Source organism: Culex pipiens, chromosome 3 (assembly GCF_016801865.2).
Source record: "Culex pipiens pallens isolate TS chromosome 3, TS_CPP_V2, whole genome shotgun sequence".
NCBI classification, from domain to species: Eukaryota; Metazoa; Arthropoda; class Insecta; order Diptera; family Culicidae; genus Culex; species Culex pipiens.
The window spans coordinates 49157999-49174298 of NC_068939.1; the positions used below are offsets into that span (position 1 = coordinate 49157999).

General features: G+C 36.4%; 1 protein-coding gene across 1 annotated transcript in view; it reads right to left on the minus strand.

Moving 5' to 3' along the window:
- LOC120413254 (polypeptide N-acetylgalactosaminyltransferase 1) overlaps positions 1-15449 on the minus strand; it is a 45509-nt gene extending 30060 nt beyond the window's left edge. Inside the window, exon 1 of the mRNA XM_039573983.2 lies at positions 14220-15449. Coding sequence (XP_039429917.1) covers positions 14220-14872 — 653 coding nt within the window. The 5' untranslated portion in view covers positions 14873-15449. The remainder of the gene's footprint in view (positions 1-14219) is intronic.
- Between the last annotated feature and the right edge of the window lie 851 nt (positions 15450-16300).

A 16300-nucleotide genomic window follows, 5' to 3' on the forward strand; every position in this document is an offset into this window, starting at 1 on the left:
TTAACAGTAACTTAACAACTTCATGCAAAAAAAAAAAACAAATTAGTACAAAACGTTAAAGTTTTAGGCAGAATAAATGCGAAAATAAAAACACTCAGCTTTAATTTGTGAGGCATTATTACAAAATTTACTGCAAATTCAATAAAAATATTGCTAACAACAGCTAATTATTGACAACATGTACGAATATGTATTCAAGTAAGACAATAGTTAAAATATAGCTAGAAATTCGGCCCAGCCTATATCGTTAGATAATTAAAGAAAATATATATCAACACTTACATAAATTATGTCTAATTAAGAAATGTTTTGTTATAAAATACTAATAATTTGCTGCATGCAAAAATATTTCGGTTGATACAACGAAAAAAAATTGTTGAAATATAGTTGAAAAACATTTCCCAGCCAGTTTTTAACAGAATATTCCACAATATTTCAGCTGAAAACAAGAAATTTTTAGTTAATTTTCTGAAAAAAATATTCTAGCAGTCGACTGCTAGAATTTTTTTCGGCCATTTAACCAACAAAAATGGCAATTCCAAGTATTTTTTTAGTTAATTTTAATTACCGGTGGTCAGCAATTTCGGGTTAACAAAATCAACAATCGATTGTTGAAAAAAAGCTGTGTAAAAAATTAACCCATACTTTTAGTTAAATTAACCAAGATTTTCTTAGATTTGCCCCGGCCGGTCTCTCCGTGTAGTACTATTCACTACAATTTTTGAGCAACGACATATCTGGTGTTTTTTTTTAAGGTCTGATAACCAAAATATTTTATGTATTTGTTTTTTGTGGGTGCACTAAAAAAATCACTTTTTTTTACTTTTCTTATTCCACAAAGCAATTATTGACAATAATTTCGAATACACACTTCAAATGAACTGTTTACATATATTCTATAAAAAAAAACTTACTGATCACAGTTATAAGAAAAGGCCACTCAGTTACTGCTTTTTTATGTGCGTTTGTCTGCAAAACGATTCCGTTATTCGCTGGACAAATTTAGACAAGCCGTTTTTTATTTGGCTTTTCGATGAGCTAACCACTTTAGCTTTCTTTATTTATCTATAGGCAGATAAAAAATGAGGAAAATTATGATAGAATAAACATTTCAAGCTACAGTCTAAATGAGGCACCAAAAACATCAGTGCTTTTGAATTGTTCTTCATCATAATTAATCGAGTCAACAAATCCACCAGAAAACCTCAGGAATCAGTACTTCTCAACAAGTCGTTTTTTTTAACAGTTTGTAAGTAGAAGGTGAAGTATCTAGAGATTTTGAAATTCTGGGGAATCGAGGGATGCAAACGATTGATTTTTATAAGCATTTTTTTTGTGTTTTGTGTTTTTTTGCAGTGCCGGACTCTCCTTGCAATGAACCGTTTCAGGATAACAGAGCTTTTTGTGGTCCAATTCCGATATCACGGTATTTCGGTCCCGCCCAAACATAGACCAAGAACCAGAAAAGTCTACGATCTACACAATAAAAAAAAATCATGGTAATATTTCATCTGGATAGGGGTACATCTTTTTTTGTAAGAAAAAATGTGTAATTTTACCTCTGAAAATATGTAATTTTACCACTTTTATGGTGTATTGGTTTTTCAGTCTGAATTGAGGTAAAATAACATCATAATAGAGGTAATTTTAAACCTTCTGAAATTACAGCTTCGAAATTTACACAATTTATTAGGCTTCCAATCCCAACAGGCAAAAAATAGGATCGTATTTAAATATAATTGAAAAAAAAGGAAAATATTACAGTTTCTATAGAGCAAGTTGTAACTTGCGGCAGTATTTAAATTCTTCGGTCACATTTGCTTCAATTTTTTAAAGAACAGTTCGCAAAATTATGTGGAAAATAGACATTCCGAAAAATGGTGGTTGGTGATAAAAATATGACCAACAATCGATATTTTGACATTTTGACTTAATTATGAGGGCAGATTCAGATTCAGCGGTTTAGTTTAAAAAAAAATATCCTTTAGAGTTTAAAGAAAAATATTCCAGATTTTTTTTCATCGTGTGTAGTGAGATTAAAAATGGCATCATGGCTGTAACTTTTGACCCTAAAGTCCAAAATATTTTTTTTTTCGAAAAAGCACATTTTTGTTTTTAAGAGCTCTAAAAGTCACTTTTCTTTAAAAGTTACTGCTACGTTAAAAAATGTATTTTTGAGGGTTTGCTCTGATACCATTGACAGAATTAGTCGTGGAAGGCGTAAATTCTTGATAAAAAGTTGGTTTCTTCGCCAAGTTGCTTGGATGCTCAACAATTTCCGAGTAGAGAAAAACTCCCAAAAATATTCCTGGATAGTTAGATTTTTAAAATTACCCCAATCGTGAACCACCCCAATTTACTAAAACAAAAATTGCCCTTTCGCATTTGCATCAACTCATCTGAAGACGCCAAAGCTCCAAAATTTCAAATTATTTTGGAAAATCCAATTTCCACTTAATTTTGCGATCTGGATCAATGTGCACATTCTTTATCACTTTTTAGCAATTCTATCAAGAAATATTGCTCAAGGTTCATATTTATTTATTAATTCAGAAGCCAACACTGCCGCTCAAATCTAGTCCGTCCCATCGGTCACAATGATGATCCTCCAGATCCTCCAGATCCAACTTTTCCAGATCTTCAAATAATAGGCATTTCTTATCTAAAGAATGATTTCAATATTCGAACCAAAAATCAAACATTCAATATTTATTACGAATGTTTAAGTCTTAATAGTCTTTTCATTCTCAAATGGATTGAAATAGTGAAAGGAACCTTAAATTTATAGTTAGTTGCTAAAGACGAATTGAGTGAAACAAATTTAAAAATTGTACAAACATTATTCAAGAGTTGAAACATAATTTTCAAATAAATAAAGTATGTTTGGGATTTCGACTTTTCCCAACGTTTTCCCGATGTTTCGTGGATTTTGGCGAATTCTCGACTTTTTCCCGACTTTCCCGATTTCCCGACTTGAAGGCCACCCTGAAAACAGCAAGCCGAAAAAAACGCAATGCAAATATGTCCCGCTAATAACGCTACGTGTTAGAATTTCACAAAAAGTGTAATTTCTACGGACTTTTTTGATATTTTTAAAATAAATTTGTCAAAAATACCTACAATCTTGTTAAGCTTAATTCCCCGACTCGACAACGCTAGTTTCCATGCCCTCAATCCGATCGATCCTCCTTGCTCGGTGGCATTCACTGTCAGTCAACCTTTTGAATGCAAATCTAGGATCTACTCCATGCTGCTACAACAACATCTCACTGAAATTGCCAATTCGTATTCAAACGGTCAGCAGCGGTGGCACAAAAATTAGAGCATCACCGACCGCGGTCAACCGAGTGGAAAAACGAAACTGCATGACTTGACTTGCGGGAACCTGTCCTGCACCGCTGCTGCTGCAGCTAACCCGTCAACCATTCGTTTTACGGTTCGCGAAACAATTCCGGGCAACATTGGTGCATTTCTAACATTGTGTTGAGATGAGTCGTCGTCCAGACGGCGGTCTTCGGGCGAACGCGGCGCGGACTTACATCACCGTGACCGATGGCATACAAAGGAGGGTTGAGGAGGTTTTACAGTGGAACGAACGGAACGGTCAACAATAAGGGCGCGTTGGTCATCCATCAGCTGGTGCAGCAGTTACCATCTTCTTGTCAACTCAATCACAGATGTTGGCGATTTTACGCTGACTTGATGATTTGTGGTATGATGATGTCTAGTCTGGAAAGGATTAAAATTTAATTACAGAGTTGCTTGGACTTGGAACTTATCCAAGATGATGATCTTCAATAGGGACGCAAACTTTGTGTACAAAGTTCGAATTGATGAATAATCATTTATCATAATCAATCACTGCTTGTTCGTAGATATTAAAAAAATAAAGTTTGGTCCCCAGATGTCGGTCAACGGGTATTGGTCGTCGTGTCCCGAGATGCTGCTGCTGACACACAGCTCCAAAGACATCGAAAAAGATGCGCAACATCACCAAAACAACCGGTTTCCTGACGTGGACACCAAATTGGAAGCACGAGAGAGAAATCAAAAAATTAAAAAAAAAAACGTAAACACACTCGAAGTCGTGTGTTCGATGGCTGAGCTGCATCTTCTTTGGCGCGTTTTCTTCCCGGTCCTCAACGTCATTCACCGAAAAGCCTTGTGCAAATGAGCAGTTTGCAGTGTTGTTATGTGTTATGAATCGCGGCGGGAGTGAATTGCATATAATAGACACGAGCAAAACACGTATACTTTACATCATCTCCCGTGACGAGGGAGATTTTGCAGACTGTTAAAAAGTAAGAAACAAGAATAAAAAAAAAGAATAAAAAGTAAAAATTAAAGCACAAAACAATAGATAAACAATGAAAAATAAAAAACATAATTTATTTAAAGTAAAATAATCATCAATGGGATGTTATGATGTCGCGCTAGCGGATTAAGTAACACAAATCTACCAGGGAGAGAAGACGCAAATGTCATCGAAGCTGTTGCCAAATTGTAGAGTTTCTAACGTTCGAGTCAAAAAACATCAACAGCATTGGGCTGCTGCTGCAATGCTTAGGCTGAGTACCTTCATTCACTCTTGGTTGCTGGTGAAGTTGTGTGTTATGTGTCAAAATAACTTAAAAAGTCGTTAAGGCGTTTTATGACTGCCTAATGAATCCATGCAACCACGGTTGTTTGGCACATTCCTGCTAAGTACTTCGTTGAATCATGCATAAATTGTGCGCGTGGCTGAAGTTTGTCATTGAAATGCACTTTAGTAAAAGTGCTGGACATCTTTAAAATTTACGACCAATTCTATACACGAAATCTTACTTTTATGACGAGTTTCGTTTAAACCTTTTTTTTTTTTTAATTTCGCAGAAAACTTTGTTTGAGTGAACTGTAAAGTTTGCTCAGCTCGCACTGACTGCTAATTTTTTTTCTTATCAAAAGCGTTATGATGAGCAAAACCGTCGAAACTGTTTTTTTGGCTCTGAGAAATTTTCTCTGAAATCAGCCGATCTCGAGATTTTTTTTATTGGCTAAAACTTTTCTTCTTTACAATTTTTCGGAGCTGTTTTAAAAGTATGTTTTTCAAATAGCTGAGCAAATGTTCTGCAGGTTTTATCTGCAGGGGTGAGATTGGGTCTTACAATTTAAACTTTTTTGTATGACCCAATCTCACTCCGTAGACCCCTGATCCCTGAAGACGGCATTTTTTTTAAATCATGACTTGGCCGAAATAAAAATGTTCACCATGTTACTATAGCTCAGGGTGGCCACCTCGGGAAAAAAACGGGAAAACCGGGAAAAACCCGGGAATTTATTCCACCGGGAGAAAACCAGGAAAAACTCGGAAATTCGACTGACAAACCGGGAAAATATTATAAGTTAAGTTAAAATTCGACAAATTCCTCTTAAATGACTTCAACGTATGTATACTTTTCTCTATTAGAATATTATTCTAGTTATTCTAAATGAAGAATTCGGGAAAATAATGTTTGAGTTTGTGTAATAGACTCAAGCTGCTAGGCTTTGGTGTTTTTTTTTCTGTTGAGAAGCAACTACGATTACCACTACACCACCGGAACCGGTTTAAAAAACAAATGTTGGATAAGCTGCAATTTGTCCAATCAAGTTCGCGGTTCAATAGAAAATTTGAAGTCTTATTCCAATAAGTATTGAATTTCATAAGCACAATAAACAATTTATTTTTATTTTATTATGTATTAAATACATAAAAAAATAATATAATATTAACTTGAGGGTGCACAGCAGCCAAGGAAGTTTTTGTCATTTTATTCCAAAATTGTTAAACTTTCGGATTTAACCCTTCAACAATATGATTGTAAAAAGAGTCAAAATCTGCTTTATTTTTTTTTGTAGACAGTAACTTTAGGGAATAAATAATCGATAGTTCCCATAATTTCGAAGATACTAACATTTGCGTACCGAAAATCGTGGTGCGCCGTTAAAAATAAGAATACAGTTCAGACTCAATTATCCGAAGGCCTCGGAAAATTATAAAAAAAATATAAATATTGAAATAAAAAGCCACAGTTTCAACATTTGCATGGAAAAAGTGTTTTAAAATACATTTTACACTAGTTCAGTTGTTTTGCAATCATTAGTTTTCAAATAAAGTAAAATTTGGCGAAAAAAAAAATAAGCGAAAAAAAATTATAAACATTGAACATTTTCAAAAGTTTTAATGATTTTTAAAATAATCCAAACATGCTAAAAATGATTCTGAACGCAGGTAAATGGATCTTAAATTGATTTCAGTTGATTCCACTTAAATTTTCATTATAATTTTGAATTTTTTTGAAAAAAGTTTGCCCCCTGATTTTTCGGGCCAATTTTGACGGGGGAGACAAAAACTTTAAATAAAATTTGTACCAGCCTTAACTATTTTAAAATGATTTGGAATTATGAAATCCAAGATGGCAGCCAAAATGGCTGAAATGAAATATTGAAAAAATGTATTTTTAAATTTAATAGGTAATCAACCACTCAACAGTGACTAAAATTAAGTCGCTGAACTCGAATTTGATGTTAAAAGTAAGAAAATTAAAAAATAAGAATTGTTTTTTATTGTTCAAATCTTCGGATAATCGAGACGGACTGTTTACAATTTTTACCGTAAAACATTTGGTGGAATTTCAAAAATCTGTTTTCAGTAGTATTTTATAAGATGATTTTTGACTTGCTCAGTCAAACAAATTATTAAGGACACATTTCTATGAAACTTTGTGCTTGTGTTTTTAAATCAGATTTGAGTACTTTTTTATGATTTTAAAATGTCGGAATTATTTGGTATTTAAGATATTCTATATATATAAAAAAAATTGATGGTTTTGTTCGAACGCGAATCAGTTCAAAATGGAGCATCGGATCGAGGTGCTCTTTGTTGCGTTGGGTTCGTCTGAGCCCAAGGAAGGTTAATATGCTGACTAATTGACATTTTGGCCACTCTGAAACCGATTCCGGAGCATCGGCAAATTGTATGAAGAGAGTTACGCAAAATCAAATTTTGATCATAGGAGGCGGCATAAGCAAAAAAGCAAAAAACGTCAACAAACGAAAAAACAGGCAGAACGAAGTTTGTCGGGTAAGGCTTGTTTTATATAGTTATTTGGGAATCTTTCAACAGTTAAATGCCTATCAAATTGTGTTCAAATTCAGAACATTTGAAAAAATATCTTTCTTTTAAAATTTATTTTAAGATTGTAATTTAAATTTTAAATAAAATTTTCAGATATTTTAAAATAACAATATTTTCAGAGTTCAACTGCATAATAGTCATTTCAATACAAACAGTCACTTTTTATTTTTATTCAAACACAAAAATTGAGTTTTTGTTGGGTTTTATTTAATTCTCATCTGAAAAATCGCAGCACGGTCAATTGATTTTTTACCATTCTGTGTTACTCAAAAATTTAAAAACATCCAAACATGATTATTTTTTCTTTTTTTCAATAAATTTGGCACGGCTCATACAAAGGATGTATCGAGAATTATGTTTATGTTTGCGCGATCTGGGAGTCGCGATGAGGGGTTGAAGTACAGGCCAACTCAGAGGGTTTTTTTTGACAGTTACATTTTTTCTAGAAATCATCTCATCAATACCTAAATCCTTGCCGAAGATACTAAATCGATCAGCAAAAAATGTTTTAAGTTACCGATTGTTTAAATATATGGACCTTTTTCTCTGGAAGAATCGTTCTTCTTGTTTGCATAAATGTTGTTGTCTTTTGCAAATCTTTTCTACCCATACTCATACCCAACATTGTAAATGCTATTTCCTGCTTTCCAGTAATAATTTATGTAATTCTTAAATTTAATACAAAACGATTTTTTATTGATTTTAAGTTAAGAAAAATTGTGGAGCATGGAGATGAAAAATCACAAGCATTATGGAAATTAAGGATTTGGACTAAAAACTGTTAAAAACGGCTTCTTACTTTTTGTACTCAATTTGAAAGCTTTCTTGAGAAATAAAAATATTTAACCAAATGTATACGTTGTGTATGCGTTCAAAAAGTATTTTGATACTAACGAAATATCGCAAGAAAAGCTTTCAAATGAAGATAAAAGCGAGTCATTAGGGTAATTATCCATTTTCTATGTTTTTTTTAACATTGGCCGATCTGTAAACTGTTCCGAATATGAGGGATGACTGTATGCGAAAAGCTAGAGATTTTTTTTAATCTAATCTAATCTAATCTAATCTAATCTAACCCTAGCGCAGCCAGTCTTTCGAGGGCATCCTGGAGAATGCCTTAGGTTGATTGACGCCTAGCATCTTCTTGTCATTATCAACATTTGCAGTGCGCCATTGCATTAACATGCATTGAAACATCACAAAAGTCGAAACGGCCAGGCCAACTGCGTAAAGTTTACCGCAAAGATGATTCGTTGAACTGGATTGAATTTGAACACGAATATTCAAACAGCAATACAGTTCTGAATCTACAGGGGAGGAAGAAACGTGGGGATCCCCCGCTCACGTTCCTGTTTTATAGGCAATAAATCGTTGGAAGCCACCATGCTAAGAAGTTTTGGTGCTCCGGGACCCTCGGGGATGGGACATTGTATTTCCACAAATGCCCTGGACACTATTTGCCGTGGTTATAGCGCCACAACTCGCTCACGAAAAGCTAGAGATTTTTTTTATTCAAAATCGGTTAAGATATTTTTTTCTAGAAGGGTGCAATGAGCAATGTGTCAATCCAAGAATTTATTGGGGATTTACCCGATTGGTTTGCAAACAACGCGGCTTTATTGATGCGTATCGTTATCATAGGCCAATGTGACTCCCCGTAATCCGTCACTAATTGCAATCCATCAAATCGATACTGATAACGAAGAGCCCTGTCGGCCAACTTGTCGGTACTTGCCCTACCGAAAATTAAAGGGTACAACTCGGAAGCAATCAGTCAAAACCTTTTTGGACAAGCCCACCGAAATAACCCGTAAACCCGTTATCTGGACAGGTACACTCTTATCAGTTAACAGTTCTACAACCTATGTAAACATTCCCACAACAAGACCACTTAGTTTTTTTGTTGTATGTTGAGGTATTTGTATTTGCCATCCATCATAAAAGCTTCTACGCTTTTTATTTTTTTGGTCGGTGAACAAACAGACTTCCGGTTTTGACACATGCCAGAAAGCCAAAAGCAAACAATTTTTCGACGTGATTTGAGTGCGTGCGTCTGTTTTTTCTTAAGGTGAATCGAAACAAAAAAAAAAATGCAAGGAAGGTCCAACCGGGCAGTGTGTTTCTGGAAAGAGCAGAAAAAAAAATATAAGAGAAACTTAAGCAAACCAGTTGGAGACTTTTTTTGGGGGTTGTTCAGTGAAAGATGACAAAAGTTGGACACGTTGCAGTCCAGGTCGTCGGAGGTTTCAGGGTTGGGGCCTCTTCCTCCCTTCATTTTTTCTTACTTTGTGCGAGTGTGTGTAAATTTCTCGGCCGGTTCTCTGGCTGGAGCAGAAGAAGAACTTGGCCGCGAATCTGAAGGTAATATAGCGAAGGAAAAAAAAGGAACAATAACTCGGCGGTGGGTGCTCGAACTCTTGGAGGGAGAGAGAGAGAGAGCGCGCGTTTGGTTCGTCAACTTAAGTATAGCGGTTTATTTTATGGGTGCGTGAGAAGTATTAAAACGAAGAATTTAGCGGTGCGCGGTCGACACAGGCAGCAAGAAGCACACACTCAGAGGAGATGTATACGTTTTAGTGTTTGTATACGACTTAATATAGCAGGGTGAAGACTAGGAGGATTTTAATTTCTAGTGTATAATGTTCACAACTCATTCTGTCTATCATTTGTTGAATTTAATTAAATTTTTCAATTGCTCATGATTTTGTGAAAATCGTAGAAAGTTTATTTCTTTTAAATCATTGCCAAAACAAATTCTTTGAAATAAATTGCGCATTTTTTAAAGACACTTGTCAAAATTTTGAAGATTGAATTAAACTAAAAAAGTTCTAGTCATTTTGTTAACTTTGAACTACAATACAAGCTGAAATAAAAAAAAAGAAAAAAACACGCATTTGAAAGTCTACCCCAACTACTATATGCAACTTCGACCATATTCTAGGAATATATTTAAAATTCAAGCTAGATCAAGGTTTGCAGCGCGACTGTGTTGTGAATGAAGTTACTTTCCCGAAATCGTATGCCTTTTTGCCGGGTTGAAGAATGAAATTGATTATTTCTCATGCTGAGTTGCAAAAGACGAGAAAAACTTTATTCTTAAAAATAAAGAACTTCAAATCCCGGGCTTTTCTGTTCGCTTTGGCGTCTTTAGAAAAAAAATAGGTTTAATCTGGACTGATCAGAAGAAAAAAAATTATACTCTTGCCATTACCGACCTAGGCGACTTACAGAATTAATCCAACAAGGGATGAGAAGAATCGAAAAGCTTTCCCATTAGAAATGAGAACACACAAGGGATTTCAACTACTGACTGAAAAAAAATACATGAATACAGTTACAACTTCATGGTCAAATCACCTAACTCGTTAATCCTGATCTCATACTCATCCAACTAAACCCTCAAAACTCACGTGATAATTTGTCGAAGACACAGCCGATCAGCACTCAGTTATCGGACTAACATTCCTATCCACTTCCCCGTGTTCTTATTTCTACAACTAGTCGTAGCCGGCGCCGGTATTGATTACCGTGATAGGGATTGGTTCTCCTTTGCATCAGTGGTCCATGAAGCAATTCTTGAAGATACTGATCAATAAAGAAGTAGTAACTGCGGCCCTTCAATTTTGTAGTTTTGGTTTTGAGGACAAAAAAGGCATCTTTTGCGACTCAGTGTATGAACACGAAATAAGTTTTTAAAGTGTCACCTAGGGAAACAGCATGTAATTCCATCGTGTACTTATTGTTGGCATATCAGCACTTTGACACTTTGAAACCGAGTGAAGTGAGCAAGGAAGTTTATATCAATAGTTTAACAAAATAAATTGGTCAAATTGAGAAAGTAATCGAACTGGATGAAATTACGAACAAGTCCTTAACCTGCCAAACATATGAGAGCTTCCCATAATTAGTCATCATTTTTGAACTAACGATAAATCGGCAACTATTGATCCGATGTGCAATGTAAAAAAAATAAACTTTTCAGAAATATTCTGATTTTGCAAAAGCTAAGCTTAAAGATACTTTATTTGGACTATTAAAATAGCAATTTTGTCTTCAAATTTCAAACCTATTTTTCATTTTTTTTTAATTTAAGGTTTGATTGGAACTGGAGGAAACAGCATTAAAAAAAGCTTAACACATAAGTACTGCTAAGGCCGATGCAAATATTTTTCAAAGTTTTTGTCCCTCGGCTCTGGTCGGGGTCGAGGGGGGGGCAAAAAAATTAAAAAATGTTAATTTTGATGTAACAAGCCATATTTTCAACATTTGCATGGAAAAAATGTTTTAAAATGCATTTTACACTAGTTCAGTTGTTTTGCAATCGTTAGATTTCAAAAAATTGAAAATTTGACAAAAACAAAAAAAAATGCAAAAAAAAAACTTTTTGCGGCATCGATGATTTCCAAAAAATCAAATAATTTATCAACCCAAACATGCTAAAAATGATTCTAAACGCAGGGGAATGCATTTTAAATTGATTTCAGCTGATTGCACTTCAATTTCCATTGAAATTTTTAAGTTTTTTGAAAAAATATTTTTTTTGCCCCCTGATTTTTCGGGCCAACTTTGAAGGGGGGGGAGACAAAAACTTCAAATAAAATTTGTACCAGCCTAAGCAATTCCTAACAAAACCCCCTCATTGGTTTGTTCATACAAGTTTCTATACAATTTTGGCAGGTTTCCGTACAAAAATCAAGCAAAACAATGTAATTGGGCCAATGTCAAAGTGTAAAGAAAAAGTCTATCCTGCTCGTTTCTAATGTGAATACTAACTGACGTTAACAGGATAGCCTCTTTGTTTACATTTCGACATTGGGCCATTGTTCCTTGAAATAGTAGGGGAAATCTACCCTTTCCAATCAAACACCTATCTTCGTCATATGGAGAGTTTGATGCTCGATTAAAGCTCCAAAAATACTATTTGGGCTATAAACTTACCAGCAACAGCACCGCCTCGAGTAAGCACGCAAATGTATGCCACTTACTGGCCAAAAAGATCACATTTAATGCACTTTTGATCATAATTTGTATTTTGCGAGACCACTTCTCATCATTTTGTTGGCACACACAGTGACACACACGAGAATCCCTCAAACGCTTAATGAATATCGCCAAAATTAACTTTTCACTTTCGCTTACTTTTTCACGGCGCTTAAGATATGAAATTGCTTCCAACTACCGGCAACATGTTCTTTTGATCATTAGTAAGGCACTCACTTGAAGAATAATCCCGAAAAATGTAATAAATTAGCAAGCGCCATCAAAAAAACAAACGCGCCAAGTCGTTTGACGTTTCAATTTTCACTTTGCATTCTAATCGAAGGCTGAAGAAAACCGAGCGAGAGACGAAGGCAAAAAAGAACAAAGGCTGGCCGTCAACACCACCAGCAGCACAGCCAGCGATGCCAGGAAACTTTCCCTATAAATGCCACTTTTCGTGAGTGTTCGTTTGAACTGTCAGCGCAAATGGCAACACTCGACAGAGTGTTGGAAGAAAAAAGAACTAAGCCGATATTAGAAAAATGGGCGTGGCCCAATGCATTCGCCTCGATTAGAATACCCTTGGGAATTTTTTTTGTTAAATGCTTGGTAAAGAAATAGAATAACTTTTAGTGAAAGTGAAAATAAACAGAAATGTTCACAAAAACTTGCTCTACTCGTTGGTGTACTTGGTTTTAGTAAAATTCAAGGGAGACTCTAGATTATATATGTGGTCTCGTGGCGCAGGGGTAGCGGCTTCGGCTGCCGATCCCGATGATGCTATGAGACGCGGGTTCGATTCCCGCCTTATCCACTGAGCTTCTATCGGATGGTGAAGTAAAACGTCGGTCCCGGTTTCTCCTGTCTCGTCAGAGGCGCTGGAGCAGAAATCCCACGTTAGAGGAAGGCCATGCCCCGGGGGGCGTAGTGCCAATAGTTTCGTTTTCTAGATTATCCAGCATCATTCAAACACGACCGCTTATTAGGATTAAAATGGGTAGATTTCCCCTATGTATCACAATTAGATTTTTTTACCGAATTCGGTAGTTGAAAAATCGGTAACGTTTAGAACGGTAAATCATCTGTCAAAAATTTTACTCAAAATGAACAAAATTTTACCGAATTTCGTTTGTACGATGAACAAACATGATCTTTATTACCGAAGTTTTTACCGAATTCGGTAATTTTCAGTTTACCGAACTGTTCAGCAGTTGAAAATTCGGTAAACTTTACCGAATTCGGTAAGAAAATCTAAGTGTGAAATATTCGATAATTTGTATCTGGGAAGGGGATTTTCTGATCAATTTGGTGTCTTCAGCAAAGTTGTAGGTTAGGTAGGCCACTTTAATGAAGAATAGTTACACAAATAAAACATCAATTTTTATGAACTATTATCCACAACAAATAAAAAAATATCGATACACACTTAGAATTTTTTACCGAATTCTGTAGTTAAAAAATCGGTAAACCATCTGTCAAAATGAACAAAATTTTACCGGATTACGGTTGTACGATGATTAATAATAAACTTCATTACCGAATTTCGGTAATTTTCAGTTTACCGAACTGTTCAGCAGTTGAAAATTCGATAAACATTACCGAATTCGGTAAAAGAACCTAAGTGTGTATATTTTGGTGGCCCTAAAATTCGTTTTTTGAACCACAAAAAAGCACGGACAAAAAAATTACGGATTTTTTTTAATTTATAGTCGACAAAACCTTTTTTTTTTTTCTTTTTAGACTTTGAAAATCGAACAAATATTTACCTAGTTGCTTTAATTAATTTTTTCCAATTTTTCGAAAGAATATATATTTTAAATTTCAAAGTCAAGCATAACATAATAAAAGGCATTTTTTTTTGTTTTGGCTTAAGCTTTCAAAACATTTTTCATCTGGTTTTATGTCGGCTCCTCTTTTTTTTTTTGTTATTTTTGGTCAAGTATGTATTTCAGAATTTAATCATTTGAGCCATCTCATTCCTGCCAAGCAGTCACCCTGTTCCCTTTCTCTCCCTAATGAATAACCATAACACAACACAGTGCTCCCCTTCCCGCCCTCTTCTCACCGACAGACCCACACTAACCTGTTCCGCTGCCGTAAGACCTTCACCTTCGACGGCAGCCGCGTCCGCACGTAATAATCCAGCTTCCCCTTCAGCTCCTCGTTGGTGCTGCCGTCGTCCACGAGGACAATCTCCTTCAGGAGGCGCTCATCGGCCGTATTCAACACACTGTGCACTGTCCGCACCAGAACCGAGTACGGTTCGTTGTAGAAGATGATGATGACACTGGTCGAGGGCAGATTCTCGATGTCGTACGATTTCCGCTTGCAGGACGGATGCCGTTCGTCCGGTGGGGTCCGGTTGTAGCTCAGGTGTTCGCTCAACTCTTCGTTGAGGGCGATCGTGGCCAGTTGCTTCTCGCCGATCTCGCGCGCTTCGCCGGTCAACTCGACGCCCTTGCCATTGTCACCGAGACCACGTTCCTGTTTGGCCAGGTCGGCCAACACCAGCTGCTCGAGGAGTGCATCCTGGCCACCGGTTCCAGCCACTGCAACCAGGATGTTCCCCCGGTTGAGCGCACCGACCAGCCCGTTTGCGATCGGGATGCTGTTCGGCGATTGGCCATTGCCGTTGAGATTTTTAAAGTAAAATAGCACAAACAGGGCCAAAATTGCCACCAGGATGAGCTTGGAGTAGAGATTGCGCCGGATGCTGAGGCCCCCGCGGAAGAACATTATTGTGCCAGCATCGACCCAGGCCCGAGGACGTTCGCCCCACGAACCGCGTTGTTTACCTTTTTATTACCACTACCAAAGTGGTCATCACTCAACTTTTGCCCTCTTTCACCCCCGAAATCTCTCTCCAGAGGGGACAAAAAACGCAGTGTGCCCTGGAATACTCTGTTGAATGTGTCAACCACGTTCGCAGGCAGAATGACCAAGATTTTTCTTCTTTCCAAAGCACTCTCTCTTCACTGCCCAAAAACCAAACCACTTCAAACTGGAACCGTTCTTGGTCCAGCTCCCCAAACCCGGAACACAATGAAGAACTGGCAATTTATATCAGGAAAAAATGTACACTAACTTTCAAGTTGTAAAAATCCACACCGAAAAACAGGAGCTATAATATTTTAATGTCCACACACACTCTGTTCTCTGTTGCGACCGACGGAGGTGGAGGAGAAGGAATTCCAGCGATTGGCCACGGTGGAACGACGCCGAGAATGCACCCTCCGGGAGCAGTGCGACAGCCACTCTCTTCGGTACGTCGAAACTCTTCGAACGATGGACGGGAACTGAAGTCGAAAGCTGAAGAGGAGCTCGAGAAAAGAGCGTGTTGCTTTTTGACTACTCGGGGGTCGTTCAAAAGCAACGTGGTTGTCATAAAAAATAGAACACTGAATAATTCCAGAGTTTTTTTTGAAAAGGACCAATAAACTATTGTCTTTCATATGTTTATAGTACCTAATAAAAAAAAACTCTAGAATTTTAATTTTAAAGCAAAAAAATATTTTTTTTTAAATTTTTTATGAAATTTTTATTTTTGTTTTCTGCGTCTCATTGAAAAATATAACGTTGGTTATGGATTGCCCCTTGAATGAGTCTAAATTTTATGAGAGAGGGAGAGCAAAAGAGAAACAGCGGCGCAATTTTTGTTGACAAACGTTGACAAAGAGAGAAGGAAACGTCATCACATGGGCTTGGAAAGGGAGGTCGAATATAAATAAATTATACTCAAACCCCGATGGTTTGACAACAATTGTTGTCAAACGAACGGGGTCACTTTTTAGTTTAATGCCCTAGTTGATGCCCCTTTTACACGGAGTTCACCCACACTACCAAACGTTTGTTTTGATAGTGTGCGTGAGCGCCGTGTGAATAGTGACAGTTTGTCACTTTTTAGTTTGACTTTGACCAACCAACGGGGTACAAACTAAAAAAGTGTCAAACGAAAAAGTGACCATATCCACCATGGGTTGAGTGTATAAATTCTAGCGAAACAATAGGGTCTTAAGGTCGTAGAAGGTGTCCTTCACTCTTGTGGCAATGATGGTTCTGAATTCAGGGTCCAGAAATAGTAAATTGAAATGAAAAAATAATCACTATATGTAAAATGCTTCTACAAACAACACAAAGAAAACCATTTTTTGATTGAAACATTCT